The 21,124-nt window shown below is 39.8% G+C and overlaps 1 protein-coding gene across 1 annotated transcript in view; it reads right to left on the minus strand.

Moving 5' to 3' along the window:
• Nucleotides 1–10,390, minus strand: part of arnt2 (aryl-hydrocarbon receptor nuclear translocator 2) — a 119,619-nt gene extending 109,229 nt beyond the window's left edge. Inside the window, exon 1 of the mRNA XM_034226994.1 lies at nucleotides 10,066–10,390. Coding sequence (XP_034082885.1) covers nucleotides 10,066–10,096 — 31 coding nt within the window. The 5' untranslated portion in view covers nucleotides 10,097–10,390. The remainder of the gene's footprint in view (nucleotides 1–10,065) is intronic.
• Nucleotides 10,391–21,124: the final 10,734 nt, after the last annotated feature.

Below are 21,124 nucleotides of genomic sequence, written 5' to 3' on the forward strand. Positions count from 1 at the left end.
TAGCTGCAATAATACAAAACAAAAACGTCTGCCTCTTCATAAAGGTCAATAACAGTGAACGGATGGTTATTAAAGCAAGGTCAAATAAACAGAATCACACTAAGCCTGGTTAGTGTTGCCTGACTTTATATAAGTATTTTTTACAAGTGTGTGGTCGCGTTCTAGTCACTTTGCTCAGCGCTACTGCTTGTTACAACTTGTATTCGCCGACCTTGCCGGGTTGGCGAGTGGGGCCAGCTGAGAGAATAGACCATACTCCAGCAATGTAAATTGTGTCTAGTGTATTTCAACTGAAATGCCGGGTATTGCAGGAAAAAGGCAAAATGAATGCGGTCTTTACTATAATTTGGACAATTTTGTACCAATATTCGGCGGGCCGGATTCAAAAGCCCAACGGGCCGTATATGGCCCGCGGGCCTTAGTTTGCCCATGCCTGGTATAGATTAGGGGTCGACCGATTATCGGGGCCGATATTCCGCATTTGACCGATTATCGGTATCGGCCTTTTTTTAATGAAATTGCCGATAAAACTTTGGCTCTGATGCGGCCGTTTCTCTGGCTGCAGTCACCACTCTGTGTACACGAGCAATGTCCCGCCCACAGCGCTATCTGATAGGCTATTACTGAAGATTTTCCGGGCGGGAGCCAGCCAGAGAGGCGGGACCTTCTCAGATTACAGGCAGGTGCGAAAGAACGCAGACACAGACTGAAGCAAGCAGCAGCGCTGAGCGGCAGAGCCATACATGTGTTAAACCGAAGTTCAATAAACATCCCAATCCCCTATGCTGAAGTTGCAAAAACACCACGATCTCATGATCCAATTCTATCAGTTTCCCAGTTACACAGGGACGCGGGAAGTCAGTCAGAGTTGGGGGTGCGTGCAGCGTCTCGCAGCGGAGTAACTGTGGTGCGGGGGGGGGGGGGGGAGGGGCTGCGAGTGGAGCCTCGCAGTTTTTCAGGTTGATATGTGAAGCTCATTAGCTAGCCAACATGTATCTAGCAAATGTTTAGCAACATATTAGAAGTGAGGCTCCTAGACTAACGTTAGGTCTACTGTAATAGCCTCACTTTTAATAGTTTGCAAAACATTAGCTAGCACTAGTGTTTTGCAGTTGCTAGCAGCTTATTGGGATGTTATGCTAGACAGACAGATATAATAAATTAAGCATTCTTGTTAGTTAAGCATGTCAGCCTGCAGCCCCACTTCTTGTCTCTCTCTCTAACTCATTGCAGATGACTGCACTAAAGAAAAGGGCACAGAGAGGAAACCAGTTGTAAGATGTTTAAAAGTTAATTAAACATAATATATGCTTAAATGCATTTTAAAGAAGTTGTGTTGAGTTGTGTTGGAGTTTGTGTTATTCTACATTTTGACACCAAGATTTTCTGATTTTACTGCAAATGTATATCGGTTCCAAATATCGGTTATCGGTCTCCTTGATTACTAATAATCGGTATCGGTATCGGCCTTGAAAAAGCCATATCGGTCGATCCCTAGTATAGATACTTAAATTTAAATAGAATACCTGATATACTGTACTCCTTTTGTAAGTTAAAGGCGACCTATTATGCAAAATATACTTTTTGACGTCTTTTATACATAAATATGTGTCCCCGGTGTGTCAGGGAAATCACAAAGTGTCAGAAAACAAAACCCTCTCTTTTCCTCCGTACTCACATCTCTAAAAAATGTAAAAAAAGGGGGGGTGCTAACAAGCCGATCCAGAATTTTCGCTCCTATTACGTCATTGACGACACCCGGCCGACGTGACACGTCCCAACCTATAGAGTGGCGAAGTCACGCCCATCTACTTCCGGTCCATGGGACTTTATTTCGCAAAAATAATGTATTGAAGTCAATGAAGAGAGAAAACGTATCTTTCGATCCCGTTTGAATTGTGCCATGAATTACACATATGATGTTTGTCAATCTTAAAAAATCATTTCCATGTCAAAAAAGTCAGTTTGTCGTAAAACTGTTGAAATATAAGACTATGAAAAATACGCAACTAGAAAGACTACAAATCCCAGAGTCGTAAGTGATGTCATAACTGATGTCACAATTGTTGTCCTCCACCAAATAAGAGATGGCTAAAATAAGATAACTTTAACAAGATGCCTGTGTGCTTAGTACCAGGTTGTTATCATACCAGCAATGGGTCTTGCTCGTTCTTTCGCTTCCCGTCTGATGAAAGGACCAGGAGTGGCTGGATCAAGTTAGCTACCTAGCTAGTAGGAAGCACGTTAGTTAGCATTAGCCTACAGTCTTAGCCTTGTCATTTTTATTAGCCTTAATATGAAGTAACATCAAGTAACCCAACATGTTAAACAGTGAGAGTAGTAGTCATATTTTGTGAACCCTTTGAAGAGTACTGTCACACCGGTGTGATCATTCTATAATACACCCTTTAAGCCCGGGGGAGAAATGCTAACGATAAATTAGCATCGGCGATCTTTTCTACTTCATGCTATCTGCACAAATGGTTGACATTTAACATTAAAAAGATCAGGCAGTTCAGAGAGAATCAAAGGAAGGCAGGCAACTTTGCATGACATTCTTCTGGACGTGTTTCATTGTGGTGATAGTGAGGGTAGTCAATCCCTTGTTTAGCAAGACAGTAGTGACGGCCATCTTGGTGACGTGTGTTGAGACCAGAGATGTAGTTCATTAAGCGTTTCACACAAAAAAAATTGTTACTTCACAGTTTTACGACACATTTTAATTTTTTTGACTGGCAAAATGATCTTTTAAATTGTCAAACATCATATGTGTAATTCGTGGCACAATTCAAACGGGATCGAAAGATAATCTTTCTCTCTCCATTGACTTCAATACATAATTTTTCCGAAATAAGGTCCCATGGAGCTCCCCCGGAAGGGGAGGGAATTCGCCACTCTATCGTCTCCGGCACACGTGACACGTCCCAACCTATCGTCTCCGTATACAATCGCAGCTGTGTGTCTGTGAATTGAGCAGGATGTCTGCAGGAGGCACTTAGAGTAAAGTTGTTATATATAATACATATAATGGCACTGTTCTAGCGGTAAACACTTAAGAAAGAACATGTCAAGCTATGTGCTGTATCAGAAACAATGTGCAGCGTGTTTTGGGAGTAATATGATGTGTGTTTACATTAGCAAGCATGCTAACACTCAGAGCTAACTATGGAGCTAACTGGGCTACTGGAGAGAATATGTGTAACGTAATGACCTTGTGGTAAACCCTGCGAGAGAGAAAGGTTTGAGCTCCATACCGTTTCAGAAATAAAGCTTGAAGTGGTTAGGAGCATAATATGGCATTTAATCACCGCAGCGTTTAGCTGAGCTTCTCCCGGTAGAAATCTCTAGCAGGGGAAGCTGCGTGACACTACAAAGGGGTGTGGCTAGCAGCAGCCGTTCAATTTAAAGTGGACCTATCATGCTATATTTGAATAATATATTGTAGGGCCATACCTATATAAAACATGTCTGCGAATTTTTTTTTTCAAAATACCAAACAGATCATGCATTTTAGCCATGCCTCATTTCGCTCTATTTGCTCTTTTTTTAGCCCTGTTTTTGCAAGGGCTGAATCTGTGAGAAGTCTTCTTCGCTGCTTTTGTGGCAGACTACAGCGCCACCTACAGGCCTGGCATATGTACTACAGCGTCTCCAGCGCTTTTGAATGGCAATGGCCGTGGCTGTCTCCTCCTGATAGGTGGAGAGTTGCCCATATAGGCGGAGCTCCTCATTTCTGACGTCAGAGATATTTCAAATCTGTATCAGTCTGTATCAGATCCGTTGCAGCCCCGCTTTTAGAGATTTGGGTATGGAGGAAAAGAGAGAGGGTTGTGTTTTCTGACAGTTGGTGAGTTCCCTGACACACCGGGGACACATATTCATGTATAAAAGATGTACAAAAGTGCATTTTGCATGATAGGTCTCCTTTAAAGCAGTATCAGCCTGTTAGCAACAGGGCTGTAATAGAGGGGTATGAGCAGTACATGGGTATGAGCAGGCTACAATGGGTGATCTGTTTGGTATTTTAATCAAAAAACTTCCCAGACATGTTTTGTATAGGTATGGCCCTACAATATATGTTTCTAATATACAGGGTTCATACACTTTTTCACCAATGATTTTCAATGACTTTACCATGACTTCTCCATGACCTTTACCTAATTTTCCATGACCAAAAAAATTACTCTTTCTCAGCGGTACCACTGAAAATTGTTTATTTTAACATGGAACAGGAAAATAAGGTCTGCATATGAAACAGTGACCAAATCGAGTGACCAAAGTCTTTTTTAAGTATTGATCATATATATTTGATTAATGTATCCATACCTGTGTAGTAACTTAAGGTATTAAAGGAATTGTAGTGTGGTAGAAGTCGAAAGTAGCAAAACATGTTCTGTACTAGGACATTTACTCGAGTCCTAGTAAAGGACTTGAGTAAATGTTGGATGGATGGAACAGGAAAATAAGATCTGCATATGAAACATATTGTGCCTATCTAAAACAAATCAAATAGGCTTACTAGCTTCTACACGCTAAAGCAACTAAAATCTCTCACCAGCAAAATACCTCGTCAGTATGCCCTTTTACGTTTCATTACTATACGTTACAGTATGTATTATCATTATAGTATTACTATTTTCGACTATTTCGGCTAAAATATAAATTATATTTGATGCAATTTTAGTTACATTTCCATGACTTTTCCAAAACTTTGGGGAAAATATTGTTTTCCATAACTTTTCCAGGGCCTGAAATTAGCATTTTGAATTTCCAGGACTTTTCCAGGTTTTTAATGACCGTAAGAAACCTGAATATAGCATAATAGCACCTGAAATACACAAAGAAAAATGTTGCCTGAAGAAAATACAATACAGTATCAAATTGAAAAAATTGGAGCTACTAGCAAATTATCTTATTGATCGTTTAAAGCAGGGGTGCCCAACCTTTTTTGAACCGAGAGCTACTTTTAAAGTTGCCAGTCTGCCGAGATCTACCAGTCCAAATAGAGAGGCGTAGCCATTACTGACAGCCTACTACCAGGTAAATACACACTTCTACTTGTATAAAACTGACGTACGATTATTACTTCATAAAATACTGCAGATCCTTTATCTTACCTCTTTCTAATCTACACACATACAAGTATTTAACTGAAGTTACACAACAGTGTTGTTGATACGGAGTTGGAGTTTATTCACACGTCACATACTACAGTGGGTAATGTTTTCAAGAAGCATTGAACAGTGCTTCCACATATGACACAGGGAAAAAAGAAAAGACTCTGAACCCTTTCTTTGCCATGATATAAAAATAGTGTTGCTACAAAAGTATAAATTAGGCTTAATAATAAGACAACTCAGATCTGAAGCTACACAGGAATCTGCTGCCAAAGTGCAATAAAAAAGACAACATTAATAGAATCAAACCCTTTTTTTGTTGCATTTTAGTAGAGTATACAAATAAATGCCTTTAAAATAGGATGCAAGCAACACTAGTTTCTTAACCTGAATTGATAATAGACTATAATCAATTTAAGTTTGCATTCTTATACCATTTTGTACAATAATTATAATGAATAAGTTCAAACAAACTAAAACTTACAGCTGAGTAATAACGGTATCTAACTAGAGTTTTTATTATATCGAAAACCTGTTGAAATGCTTCTGTTATTTTTACTGTCCCCAAAAGTGCGTCGCAGCCTCCAGGAAAGCTTCTTTCACAACTTCGCCGTCTTTGAAAGACTTCATGTGTTTCGCAAGAACGTGACTGACACGATAAGATGCTATGGGAGCAGCCTTGCTCTTGTTGTTGGGCCGGGTGAAAATGGACTGCTGTGCATTTAGCTGTCCTTTCAGGCCCCTCCCCTTTTGGAGCGTAGGGCAGAATTAGGAGGGAATTCCGTCTCGTAGCGTTTGTGCACTGTTTTGAAATGCCGCTCCTAAATGACCCTTCTTCGATAAAGCCACGCTCGCATTGCAGATGAGACAGATGGACTTTGAATTGGAATAGATACAAAAATAATCATCCTCCCACTCGGAGTGAAAACTATATATTTTGGGCTTTTTTGCTTCTGCCATAATTGCGGTCTTGTGTGTGGACTGTCACTCCTGTTGACACGGACAACGTCAGCGAACTAGTGCACTGCCCACTGCCCACCAGCCACGCCCCGACACATTGGGGTCACGCCGGCCAATCACAAAGCTTTGATGCGTTCAAGTGCATTATTCTGGCACAGTAAAATTATGTTACATGACATAAACGATAAAACAGAATATTGTTGTTCTATTTTTAGACATCTCGCGATCGACTGGGAATCTTCCCGCGATCGACCGGTTGATCGCGGGGAGATTCCTAAACCCCTGGTTTAGACAGTTAAAAAGGTCAGTAAAATAGAGAAAAATTCAGATGAAAGTTGACTGCTGGGGTCAGAGAGTGTTTGCCTTATTTTAGTTCGATAAGTAACTTGGATAATGACTGAAAATAGTAGCATGGATTGAGTAATTTTCTGTATCAATCAATATGGGTACATTCTAGGGGTGTAACGGTATACGTATTCGTACCGAAATTATTCGGTATGGGCCCTTCGGTTCGGTACAGGTGTGTACCGAAGTGTACCGAACTAATATAATGTTAAACGTAAAAAATTGAGAACATGAACAACTTCTTGGAAGTAATCTCAGGTGCTGCGTCGCAGCATTCAGAGTAATTTGCTCACATTGGGTTCAACGCGTCAGAGCGACCAAGTCATTTCATTGGACGAGAGGCATACTATGAGAGCTGGTCAGAGGGATGCGTTCAAATTTAGTCAGTAATTTGAGGAACTGGCGAAATGGCGAACGCAGATAAAGTTGAGCTCGAAAATCCTCCAGCATCATTGAAGTCTCCGGTTTGGGAACATTTTGGTTTCGCAGTTACGTACAAGGATGACGGACAAAGACAGGTGGACCGAACCAAAGCTGTTTATCGGCATTGTTCAACTAAAATTGGTTACGCGGCTGGCAATACATCAAACTTGCACACTCATTTGAAAAGGCATCACCCGAACGTGAATATCACCGGTACCAAAAAAAAAAAAAAAAGGGGCAAACCCAACTCCCGCTAGCATTTAAGCCTCCACCACTCGCAGAGAGTTCAGACCGAGCCAAAGCTATTACAAACGCCAAATATCCTTATGTTACCATGTTAGCAAAGCGCTACCTGGCTGTATCTGCTACCTCTGTCCCTAGCGAGGGGGTGTTCTCCACAGCAGGAGACATTGTTAGTGCCAGCAGATCTGCCCTTTCGGCAAAACAAGTTCATTTTTCTTAAAAAAAAGCATGAAAATACAATGACAAGCAAGTCATAATGTCAATGTGGCTGCTTAGGTATTTATTTGACATTACAGTTCAAATACAGATTATTTCAGTTCATCGAAATGCTGCACCTTAATGTTTATTTTATTATATTTTGTATTTATTTGAGTGAATATTCACAGTTTAATAATAATTTAAAAAATATATATATATTTTATGTTTTGTGATAATTTTTTCTGCTGTACCGAAAACGTACAGAACCGTGACCTAAAAACAGAGGTACGTACCGACACACTGCAGTTGGATCTTTGTATGCAACAGTCCTCTGGAAAGAGCCTCATTAGATAATTTCACTCTTAATGTTTCACAGGCTCTTATACCAATTGGATCTGGGTGCAGGCCAGTTGCACATAATCCTGCAATGACACAGCATTCCCACATCCAGAGCCTCTGGTCCGAGGTCAGCTCACCTGACTGTACTGCCATGCCCAGGGAGCACAAAGGCAGATCACAGATCAGCAGGATAACTGTCCTGCTTTGGCTACAGCAGCAGCAGCATTAGGCATGACTTAATTCTAACCGGTTTCATCAGCGGATAGAGGAGCTGCACGTAGCTCTCACTGCACGCTCAACATCTGAGTGGATCATCACAGTGCAGCACATGCAACTGCAGGGGGAAGGGGGCTGAACTAATATACAGTCCCTGGTAGTTCTGTGCTGCTTTCCTTCAACATGTATCCCGCTCATCCTTCCATGCAAGATATTACTCTGATCTGCAGTGACATTCATCCGTTTGCATCTTACAATTTATTACTACAATAGTATTTTATGTTTACATTATGATCTTGTGTATCGTATTCGATTTGAATGTATATAGACTCCTGCATTTACTTGTTTACTTACAACTCTGCATAATTTAGTTTATTGAATTTATATGTTTTTAACTCATTCTGCATTACCCGCACATTGGTCCGCTGCAACTCTTACTACTTTTAAATCCAGGCTGAAGACTTATCTTTTTGTCGCTGCTTTTAATTGAATCTGAGCCGTTGTGTTCATCAGTAAAGTGGAACTTATGTGTGAACTATTCATATTTTAAACTGCACTGTAACTTTTTATTCATGTGATTTTTATTCATGTACTTTTTATTCATGTATTTTTTTTTAAACGTTTATTTTATTATCTTTTTTTTAAATGCCTTTGTCTGAATGTCTTTCATTTTTGTAAAGCACCTTGAATTGCCTTGTGTTGAAAGGTGCTATATAAATAAACTTGCCTTGCTTTGCCTTTGCAAGATAATCTTGCACTCATTTAATATACTCCGTTTCTTCTTGCACTATTGTATTGTTTTTAAATTAGTTTTAGGTCTTATATATTATGTTGCATTGTTGCAGGAGCCTGGGCCTTAAGATTTGTATTGCCATATCTACACCGTAGGTACTGTGCGTATGACAATAAAGCCTTTGAATCTTGTATACATGTTGAATTGCATCTAAAATGACCAAAAGATTGCTTTTATTTAAAAAAAGATTAAGGGGAAGCATTGGTTTTGTCTTTCATATGCCCCTTTTTTATCTCACAGGGTTATTTTCTCATGTGTGTACATTGCTTATTCTAAAAACACCCCTCCTAGACACTCTGTATGCAGCCAATGTGTTAATAACCGGACAATTATTTATTTATATTCTCTTTTCATTTGCATTGCCAATGAGGTGGCACAGAGCGTGAGATAGTGTGGTTGACATGTTTTTATATGGAGGTCATAGAAGCTCATCCATCCTTTATACAAGAATATTTACTTTTTCTTGATTTAGACAGATATTTTTGGTGTTATTGTTTTATAACCAAATACTGCGTCTCTTTCTACTTGACATCCTATTTGGAGCAAAAGTTGTTTTCTAATGATGCAGATCCACAGACATGCCATGCAATAGCCACTGTAGGTTAAGTCAACTGTAATTAATGTAATGCATTGCAATGGCAGTTGGCCATATTAAAATGATTAACTGTATTATTTGAATACTGTACATTTCAAGCTCAGTAAAAATAAAGTAGGCTAATGATAGCAAGATGATACAGTACATTTGCTCAACTTATTTTATACTGCCTGGGGTGAGACAAATAAACTGTGATTCTATTAAGATGTATACTCAAGTTTAACATAATCTCACGCCTTTCGCTTTACAAACCTGTTCTAGTCATTTCACATTCACTTGTATTCCTGGTTCACACAATTTCCTGCTGCCCATTGAGGCATAAGACTGAATGAACAGCCTTCATACTAAATGTAAAGCCTTTCTGCACGATATTGACTCAACAGGCAAGGAACAGCGAAATATAAGTGACAACATTTACCGATAACAAATGTAAAAATGTCCCCGACGAAACACAGACCAAATGAAGGGCAGAGCAGCGATAGCGATATGCAAAGTAACCTTTTGTATCACAGAGAGGAGAGCAAAGGCTCGGCGAAAGAACAATGTGTGCTAGCCCAACGGAGGAAACCAACAATACGACACCATATAAGAATAAATACATAGAAACACACAAAAACCAACTCGTTATGACTGCTAAACTGGCTGCAAATGTGTGAAGAATAGCAGTGTTGTGAGCGGCGGTCAGTGGGGGGAGGGGGATGGAGGATGGAGTCAGGCTTCGGCGGCCTGTCCCCGCTTCAGCCTGTCCAGCAACAGTGTAAAAGCTTCTAAATGTTCTATTTAACACTAAGAAACATTCATATTTCCAACCACCAACAGCTTCGTTACTGACTTACCGGACGGGTTGACCGCGGCGGGAGTTGCCATGTTTCCTCGCTGGAGAAAAATAACAAAACGGCAGCGATGGAGATGACGCACAATACGGCGAGAGCAGCCCGTGAGAAAGCGTCTAAACTCCGCGGGATTGGCACGCGAGGCTCGGTCCGACCGCCTTACATCTGTTAGCTTAGAGGAATCTCGGTTCAAAGGACCCCAAAAGAAGCCTGTTTATACCGAGCATATATATAGATAAAGTATATGTTTAATGAGGAAAAATCTCCAAAACCAGATTTAGTAAAATGCAAGATGTCTGAATGGTAGCACCGCGAGATTTTAGGGTTGCTTGAATAAATTAATGTTATACAGTGTGACTGCTGCAGTGAAGAATGTGATGCAAAGCCGGGTGGTGTTGAGTGTAGGCAGATGCTGTGTGGAGCGTGTGTTGATATGTATTCAGTTATTTAATCGTTTATTTGAACCGGGACAGTGCACATTGATGAACACTTTAAAACAAAAATAATGCTTACAAGTGTAAATGAGCCGGATTTTAGTTTTGAACTAATTTCCATCCGTAGTCCCGTCACACAGGGCCGTATCCAGGATTCCCTAAATACCGAGGTCCAAACATGTTAGGGGGGTTCGGGGGATACCCCCCGAGATTTTTGGGATTTTCATGATCTAGTTAGGTGCTTTTTAAGTCCTGTGGGGGGTCCCACATTGGATAATATATTGATTTCAAACCATGTCAGTGGGCTGACAATGTCAGCATCAATTATTTTTGAAAGTGTAATGCATAAGAATCAGTTGATTGTTACTATTAATGATCTGGACATGCAGAAGAGGCTAAAATGATCACAACACATTGTCAACATTCATTGTCCATGTCTCTCTCCTTTCTATAACCTGCAGCCTCTCTTCCATCTTCTTGAGTCTCTCTGTCTTCTTCCTGTTCATTACTCTCTCTGTCCTCTACTCTTTCTCTTTGTTCAATCTCTCCCTCGTTGTTTACTTTTTGCTCCTCCTCACTTGTCGCTCCTGCCAGTGAATTAAAAGCAATTCAGCCATTTAGTTCATTTCACTTGTTTGTTTGCATTCTTTTTTTAATTTAAATCTGTTTTGTTTGATTCTCAAAAGAGAACAAAGATGTAAGCAAATTGTGTTTTATACAATTGTATGTTATTATGACATAATAACTGCAATAGATGTATGTTGTTTAAAAATGATGCCTATTGTAAATGAAGACTATTGTTATAGATAAACCAGATAGATAAATAGATAGGGTTATTAAGCATACATTATTTTGTGTGACTGTACCTGCAGTTCCTCCCTGACTACCATCACTTTCTCTCTCTCTCTCTCTTCCTTACCAAAGCTGAGCTTCGACTGACGTAGTCTCTTCATTATATCTGAGTCAGTGTAAAAAGAAAACAATACAATGTTATATCTTCAATGTTTTACTCAAATTGAAATAAAAGAAAAGCATTATACGTTTGTTAAAAGGTAATCCTTCTAACATTGGATGAATGTAATTAACTGTAGCTCTCTAGCTAGTTTATTCACGCAATTTAAACCAAAGTATAGCCTGTAGTTGCAATATAAGTTAGTGTGCATGTTGTCGGACGTCCACTGACTAACGTAGAGCGTTCACACAGGATCTGCTGGTCATATGATGTCCTGATGAACAGAAATACAAGCAGCCCACTGGACTCAGGTCTCTAGATACTTCATCACTCCTCCACTGCTCCGATACAAGTCCGGGCTGCGGTGGTTTGTTGATACATGTCGTCTTCTTCTGTTTGCTTTAATCGAGGCTACGTAGTTATGCAGCGCCCCCATCGGCAGTAAATTGGAAGTACTACAAAGAACCCCGTTTAGTGCAATTATTTCACAAGTTTTGTTATACACAGCTCGGAAAATATTACCGAGGTCCGGACCTCGGTGACCTCAATGGTGGATACGGCCATGCCGTCACATACAACATTATAAGAACGTGACATGTACATAGCAAAAATAAATATCCAGGAAGAGCATGAGCAGCACACAAGCATTTACCACATGACAGTAGCCTACAATGTAGCAGCTATAGCCTATGATATATAAAGCGCAAGATAAGATAAAAGTGCCACATAAAGAGCAAGAGGAGATACCCCTGTATTAAAGTGCATTTAGCAGTGATTACACGTCTGTTTGTGGCTCAACCATTCTTTAAGTTGTCCTTTAAAACTATTGAGAGTGGGACAATCCTGTATCTCAGTTGGGAGGCTATTCCACAATGAGCTGCCTTTAATGGAGAGTACATTTTGTCCAAAAGTTGTCCGTCTATGATGGACTTCACAGTCTCCTCTGGTTTCTGACCTAGTGCAGCCTCCATTGTGGTTTTTGTGGGTGAATTCCCCTGAGGGAGTGGGGGCCAGTCCATGTAAACATTTATTAAAAAAACACATACTTTTAAAAGACTTAAAATTGTCAAAACTCAAAATTGTGTTTCTCAAGGATGGCACAGTGGTGGTATGCATTTGGCTTTCTGTAAAAAACCTTGATAGCTCTCTCGTACAGCTGTTCTATTTGTTTCAGGTTTGTGGCACAATCAAACGACCAGTTTCTTAAACAGTATTCAATGTGGGATAGGATCATACATTGAATACTCCTCCTCATGCTATTAAAAGCTGCCCGGTTGATAGTGGTGCCAAACTGTTGTATTCTAGCAAATAAATACAAGAGTAAAGAAACATAGGCTACTGCAGTTTGACAATAAAAAAGAATACAGAAAACTATTTATAAACCATCAAAAAAGTAATTTATTACAACTTACAAACCATTTTGAAAGGATGACTTAATATAAAGTGGTACTATCATTTATCATAGTATGAGTAATAATAAAAAATACTCAAAGCTAAAGTAATAATCATAACAATACACCAGAGCCCAACTAACACAGTTTAAGATAACAATAGTTGGTTAGATGTTTTTATGTTCTGTGGGCTATAGCAATTTCAACACAATACACCTCACATATGTTATGTTTTTTGTTTTCTTTGTACTGTTTCTGTTCTGATTTTATGTAAAGCGTCTTTGAGCATTAGGAAAAGCGCTATAATAATCCCATGTATCATTATTATATGTTGTGAATTATAATATGTTGTTTTAAGACCTTTTTTTTGGCTTGTGTTTACTATTTTTTCTGTTTTAGACTTATTGAGTGTTTATGTTATTATCTATTTTTGTCCGATTCCTTTTTTATACTTTAGGTTAGTTTTCTTATTGTTTAGTGGGAATCTTTAAACGTTACATTCCTGACTTCCTAAAAGCACCAAACATACATACATTGTAAATAATACTAGGTACCAAAGCAGGACCCCACCTTAATTTCAGATGATCAAGTGCAACATTTCCAAACACAGGTTATTTTCAATTAGTACTCTTGAGAGACGGGAGGGCTGATCATTTATTCCGGCAAATTACTCACACCTACTAATTGACCTAACAGAAGTTATTGAGTCTATGTAAGTTTACTGCTTGGCTCAGATCCACCAACGTCAGCAAGATCTCACCTCTATTAACTCCTGAAGAACCAGGTTCAATTAACTGCTGTTTCAATTCAGACGACCCTTTAAATCTGTTTAAGCGATCCCGAAGGATTTTGATATCAGTAATGAGGTGTGGCCCTACCTAAGTGTGAATGTGGCAGTGTGCAATCTTACCTTTTAAGCAGGAGAGCAGAGCGCGGATGTCTTTTAAGTTGTCCCAATTCAAAAGGTGGGATCAGTTTATTTGAAAACAAATTGGTCCACAATTCTCTCGTTACAACATGACAATAATATTAAACCTATCATGCGGTGGTCATTTTCTAATCTGAAACCTTAATTCATAGTTTAGACATTAAAGTCTTCCAACAGAATCCAGAGGAATCTCCTCACGGATCGAAGGTGCTAATATTCAAACCTATAGCCTGACAATATTCAGAGGCAGTTCCTCATAAATGTTCAGTAGGATCTAACAGTTTCAAACGTTCATCCAACAATTCACTCAGCATTCAATAAACAGAAATGTAAGCAATATTTACCAGGTTTGAGAGAATCTTACCGAGGGAAATTACACTCAAATTAACAAACTACTTTGTTTATACTGTAAATATAGAAGATCATAACATATGAAGCATTTTCATTTATATATAATATAATTGATTATATGTGATTATAATTAACTTTCGTTTTAAGTATTCAACCTAATATGGAGATCTCAAGAGTATACACCCATTGTCTTATACTTATCCCGGGGCTTTTGGGGCCCTCAGATCTAGGGCCAGTTGCCCACTTTGCCCAGTTGGTAGTCCAGCCTAGTCAAAGAGGACATGACAAACAAAAAATCATATATTTAGCAATAAGTGGGCAGAGAAGCATCTTAATGGCAGATACAGAAATATCAGCTTGTTGGTATAGCTTATGATAGCAAATAACTGTTGACTCATATCCAGAGGACATGAAGGATGAAAGCAAGGCCAATATATTTTTAATCTATGTTTTGATCTACACAACGTTTTTTTCTATATCGTTTTACTCTCAAACGATCTAATTAAAAGGGCTGCACCAACAACGTGTTTATTTGCCTCTCAATACTTTCAGACTTCCATAGTAGCTATCAGCTCCTAGTCCAAATGGCCACAGAGTGAAAAAAAGGTGTTGCTATACTGTGTGTTCTATTATTGGCCTCCACACACTTTGCCAAAAACCACTCGGTTGGATTCCTTTGCTTACTTTCACAACATAGTGACATCACAATGTAACACTTTCGCTTCTATTGGCTAGCACTCCATACACTTACGTGATAGGCTAAGGGGCGGGACATCTCTAAGCTGTTGACCAATCACAACAGAGCTGACCAGCTAACCAATCAAAAATAAAGAGCTTTTTGAACATTAAAGCATGGAGACATGTCCCAGTAGAGGCACTAAATACTAATATACACCTGAACATGAGCAGAATATGTCCTCTTTAATAGTTTTTGAACAATAAAGTAGCTCTATGGCACAAAGGAAAACTTAAAGAGCAACTTGCAGGTTAGAGACACCAGTGAATAAATGTGTAGGAAAATGATGTATACACTAGATTTTCAAAAAAATATACAGAAATATACAGAAATATACACTACAGTGACATCTGGCGTCGTTTTTGTAAGACATTTTTACTTCCGCATAAAAAAAGCCTCCCCACGTGACCTCCCGCGTGTGACGTAACATGGGGGAGAGCGGCCGGTCTAACGTATGAATAAACATGGTTCACAATGCTAGTTTTGACACAGAAGAGGTTGAAAATATATATTTGAATGCATATGATTATAATTATGAGCCTGCTAGGCGTCCAAGAGACCAGGAGCAGCCAAGGATTAGAAGAAATAACGGCCATCGGAGAGAAATGGAGCTGTGGTGTGAGGAGAACCAGTGGAGAACAGGGCAGCTGTCTTGGTGAGTTGTGAGGAAAACTTCTGTGTAGCAATGTTGAGGTGAAATGATAGAGTCTGGATCGTCGTTAGCCAAAACATTGAGAGTTTATTAAGAGTACATTTAATACAGCCGGAGAGATTACATAGTTTCACACATCCCTGTGCAGCCACCAAGCCATCTCTGAAGGTCACATGACCTGGAAGGTATTGAAGAAATAAGCTAATTTTTCCATAAAAATATTTAGTGTTAAAATACAATAAAAAGAGGTGTGTCCTATTCAGCCAGTGTAGTCCTTTGACCCAACATTGATTTTGAGTGAATCGGTCACATGACCTGGAAGGTATTGAAGAAATAGGCTCATTTTTCCATCAAAATATTAATATAAAAATATTTAGACTGTTCAAATGCAATAAAAAGAGGTGTGTCCTATGCAGCCAGTGTAGTTCTTTGACCCAGCACTGATTTTGAGTGAATCGGTCAAATGACCTGGAAGGTATTGAAGAAATAATCTAATTTTTCCATCAAAATATTAATATAAAATATTTAAAGTATTAAAATGCAATATAAAGAGGTGTGTCCTCTGCAGCCACTGTAGTCCTTTGACCCAACATTGATTTTTGAGTGAATCGGTCACATGACCTGGAAGGTATTGAAGAAATAAGCTATTTTTTCCATCAAAAATAATAATAAAACGTATTTAAAGTATTAAAATGCAATAAAAAGAGGTGTGTTCAACAAATGCATGCTCTAGCGTGGATTTGCTTCACATTCACTCGATCGGGAAGCTGTCGATTTATTAAAAAGAAAAATGTTCTTGTGTAATTGAAAAGTCATTTGTTGATGGTCCCTATAAGTGAAAGCCTCGTTTCGCGGAGAATATCTCCCCGTCGTAATACAGCCAGCAGCAGGGGAAACTGACGCTGCTGGCGGGTCCGCGAATGTCCGTCGAATATCCAAACTAAAACTAAATTCACCGCGGTACCGATGTAGAGGATATATTTTTTTATTCACTTTGAACTCGGCCAAATGGAGTTTAATGCTTTGGGATTTAAAGGGGACCTATCATGCAAAATGCACCTTTGTACATCTTTTATACATGAATATGTGTCCCCGGTGTTCCAGGGAACTCACCAAGTGTCAGAAAACACAACCCTCTCTATTTTCCTCCTTAGCCAAATCTCTAAAAAAGGGGCTGCAACGGATCTGAAAAAAATGGATCCAGATTTCAACACTTTTCTACGTCACAAAGACGTGCTCCGCTTATTGGTCAACTCTCCACCTATCAGGGGAATGAGCCACGGCCACGTGCATTGCCAAACCTCTCATTCGCATATAGGCTATCGGCAGGCTAAATCAACCCCAGTCACATCTGTGTTTTTGCCTGCTCTTGCCAGGATGTCTAAGCCAGTTAAACGTTGTGCTGTTGTTGGCTGCAAGACTCGAGAAAGGGGACTGCATGCAATGCCATCAGTGGAAAAAGAAAATAATCTGTGGCTAGACTTCATTTTCAAGGGACATGTGCCAGAAGACCCCGGCAGATTTCTGTTGGTGTGACTCGTGTGACTATGTTCCAAACATTTTACGACGGACATGTTTATGAACTTCTCTCAAGTCCAACACGGATATGCCTCCAAACTAATGCTAAACCCGGGATCAATACCAACCATCCGGGACCAGGCCAGTGAGGACACATCCAATTTGGAAGCTGTAAGTTTTTATTTAGCGGTGTTTTTCCTGATAAAGCTATCTCTAGCTTGTAGCATGTAGCTTCGCCGTATCAATGTCGCCTCAAACCCAAATAGTAATCGGTTAGGTGTTTATATGTTTTTATAACATTTTATATTGTACGCTCCGCAGTCTTTGCTTTGTCTTTTATTTTAATTATCAGGCATTTGCTAACATGTTCAGACATACTGCCGTAATGGCGATCTGTGTGAAGGCTGTAAAGCCACGCCCTAGCCGATAACACAAGTATTTATGTATCCTCTCTAAAATCATATTGAGTAAGTTATAATAACAAACGTAATCTTCTGTAGGTAAGTGCCGTTTTTTGCAGCGTTATATGTAAAAGCTTTTGTGATTGTAGTCTGTAAGAACGATCAGATCTGTAAGCTAAGCTACGCTAATGAGACATGCCGTTTTTTGCAGCGTTATATGTAAAAGCTTTTGTGTGTTTACTTGTTTGCGCACATGAATATAAATGGGGGTGTGTGAGGATACAACACTGTGTATGTATGCGAGGGGGGACACACACCACGAGTAAAACGGAGCTAAAGCCCCGTTGGTCTGTTGTTGTTGACGAGGCCTTACCTCTAGCAACAGGCTAATTAGTGGCTAGCACTCATTACAGTCAGTCTACTGAGCTCAGCCCCTCTCCAACACATCATCTGTATTGAGTCAGAAACACAGCATGCACGTTACGGTTCAAAACTAACTCAGATTGGAAAAGGCTAAGCAAAGAGCTTTGCTAAATAGAGAGTTTTAAGCCCCATCTTTTGGGATTTCAGACTATATTTATCCAAATAGTATTTTCTCATCCTGAATACTAAATTGAGATGATTTTGTTCCAACTATGTTTTCTTCTTTACAGGCCAGCACCTCACATACTTACTAATTAGTGACAATTTGTACATCCTTTGCTATTATTTACATTTGTTTTTATCATGGCGGAAATGAAAGACTGTACCTGGCAGCCCTGCACCACAATGAAAACGCTGAGCGTGCACAAGCCAACATCCACTGGAAACCCTCTGTATAAACTGCAGTTCCCAAAGGCCAGGAAGGGAGAATGCAGAGCAAAACCAGTAAAGACTGACCCCACATTCCGTAAGTGTTTAAAATATTTATTATACAACTATTTACAAATATAAAATTAGAAAGAACTTTCAGTTTTTTACATGCATATACTAATCTAAACCACATTTTTTGTTGTGCTTTTTTTAACATTGCACAGGCTACGTGGCCAACTTGATGGACCTCATCTTCGACCAAGTCTTTGTGGACCCTGCACCATTATGAGCGACCTGACAGGGAGGAGGTCATCGCCGGGTATGCTACACGGTTCAATTTGACTGTCTGAACCCAACATAGACATTTTGCGGATCAAGAAACTCCTGCCTCCCTGAGGACAACGCAGGCCGGAATCACCACTCTGATCCTGCGTCCAAGGAAGCCCCAGCACCAGCTCACAAAGCTTCTGTAGGCTAGATACCTGTGACGCCTGAAATCATTAAAAAAAATATTTAGTGTCATTTATACAAAATACAAGTACATTTAGTTTTTTTTTTATGGGTTCAAAGAACCGTTGATTTTGACAATAAAGTTCTGAGTTGATATCAAATGTGTCGTGATTATTCATGTTTGGATGGGTAAAGAATATTCTGATTTCAAAAGCATAAGGTTGTGTGTGGACTTTTGTTGTCGTACACATGGGTGTGTTATGCCATTGCTGTGTAGTATATAATAGTACATGTACAATGACAGAATGAAAGATTGCATAAAGCCATATACACCAGTATTTATTTCCATGAACAATATTAGCATTCGTTTTACAATTTCAGTCAAAACAAACAAACCACTCACTGCTCTATTTGCTTCAACTGTAGTCCACCATGTTCAGCTCTGTAAATATTCAATGTATTCTGCAGGGAGAACACATTCAGGCACACAGGCTCCAATCCAGGATGCTCCACCATACAGGTTACAGAGTCCTCAAGTTCCTGCATCCGTCTTGACACCTAGTGTGATAAACATATATTGAATGACATGTGAAAAATGTATTCTCTAAACAGACAACTTAGTGAAGCTATCAAAAATGTTACCTGTGGTATCTCCATGCAGCACACATTCTCCGTTCAGAAGGCATCGTGCCGCAATTTGCACATGTACACCTGTAGAAAGAAGCAGTGCTTGAATTGGAATGAAAAAGGTGCCAGTACTCTAAAATCAGCAACTTTTTCAAGTCAATTTTATATATACAGCCCACAAACAAGAATTTGGCTACTATAATGCTGGTGGGTTTGTCTCTTTACTACTGTATATTTTAGAAAGGTTCACTGTACTTAACATTTGTTATGATAGGCAGCGGATATGGCTAAAGCTCAGTAAGGTCAATATTAACTGAAAATATAGCAATCAAAGTCTAGATCTTCTGCTGAAGACACATGAAGCAGAGACCTTTCAGGTGAGAGCCCCTCTGGTGGTGTTCAACATTAATGACAAGGAAACAAAGCTCTGGTCAGAAGCATTTTTTATAAAAAGCTTTAACAAAATTAAGTATTTCTGTACATTTTGAATGCAATCTAACTTTCCAACTCAGAAAACGAAAAAGTGCCAAAAGTCTTCTCACATGGTTGAGCTGCTTTGCAATATACTTCACCACTGAAGAATACAAATATGTATAAAGTAAACTATGATGCAATCTAACTTTCCAACTCAGAAAAATGATAAAGAGCATGAACAAAGAACATGTAAAAACAAATGCAAAATTTGCACAATCTAAAATGAGAAACTGTAACTGCAAGTAACAAAGTCTGAGCCATGGTAGAGTTACATTGAACACCAAGCTGATCAGATAACTCCCTGGTTGGTCTGAAGTCCTTCTATCTCCAGGATCTGTACAAATCGGCACATTATGCCAAAAGTCTTCTCACTGGGTGAGCTGCTTTGCAATATACTTCACATTGTTAGAAAGGCTCCAGAAGGCCTTGGGGACATCAGTATCAGGGGCTGGAGCTGGACAGGCTCTTTCATCAGCACTTCTCCTTCCCTTTGCCAGCCAGGACCTCACATACTGTTCCGGATTGAACTGTCCTAGTGATGGTCCATTACATTTAATGAAAACCAGGCTGGACAGTCGGCTGACAGAGAGAGCATTCCTTTTTGCAGTAAGGATATCGTTCATGCAGCTGAATGCCCGCTCACACTCACTAGTGGAGACAGCGATGGTTCGGACTGCTTTCAGTAGAGGCTCCATGGCAGCAGGTGTACGGGATGCCCTGGTTTCCTTGTATTCGCGAAAGCCCTGAACAGTCTCTCTTCTGTCCACTTTCAGCACTTCGCACAAACGTAGCACCTCTACGTCCCCATACTGTACGTCTAACTCCTCTTCAGGCCAACTTCCAGGATGGATAACTTTCATGTCCTGGATTAGCTGATTGTCCCGGGCCTCCCGGCCATGTAATGGGATTTCTCTTGTGCTGACATGAGAGGAGGTTGTGGAAGTCATTCTGTGTCTCAGATTCTCTACCATACTGCGGAAAAACTGACCTGCATGAATCTGTACAAGCCTGCCATTATCACGCAGGGCAACACCCTTGAAGGACTTCTCAGCTAGAGCTGTATGAACTGTAGTCATGTGTGGGCCAGGCATGGTGACCATGGATTCAAAAACTCGTATTTCTCGAGTTAAGAGCCTATCTGCTGTAGGCAGTGTCATCTCTCTTTTTTGGAGTTGCCGAGAGAGGTCGCTGAGCTCTGTGAGCGCATCGTACATCAGTCCCAGATTGCTGACAAACGTTGCCGATGTGAGCACATCATCCAGGCCCTTGTACTTTGCTCTGTCTCTGGAATCCCTGCTCGTGTCGTTTGCAGCATTTGTGAAGTGATCATGAAGCACTCGGTTGTTTTCCCAGACT

The sequence above is a fragment of the Gymnodraco acuticeps genome, unplaced genomic scaffold (genome assembly GCF_902827175.1).
Source record: "Gymnodraco acuticeps unplaced genomic scaffold, fGymAcu1.1, whole genome shotgun sequence".
Classification (NCBI taxonomy): Eukaryota; Metazoa; Chordata; class Actinopteri; order Perciformes; family Bathydraconidae; genus Gymnodraco; species Gymnodraco acuticeps.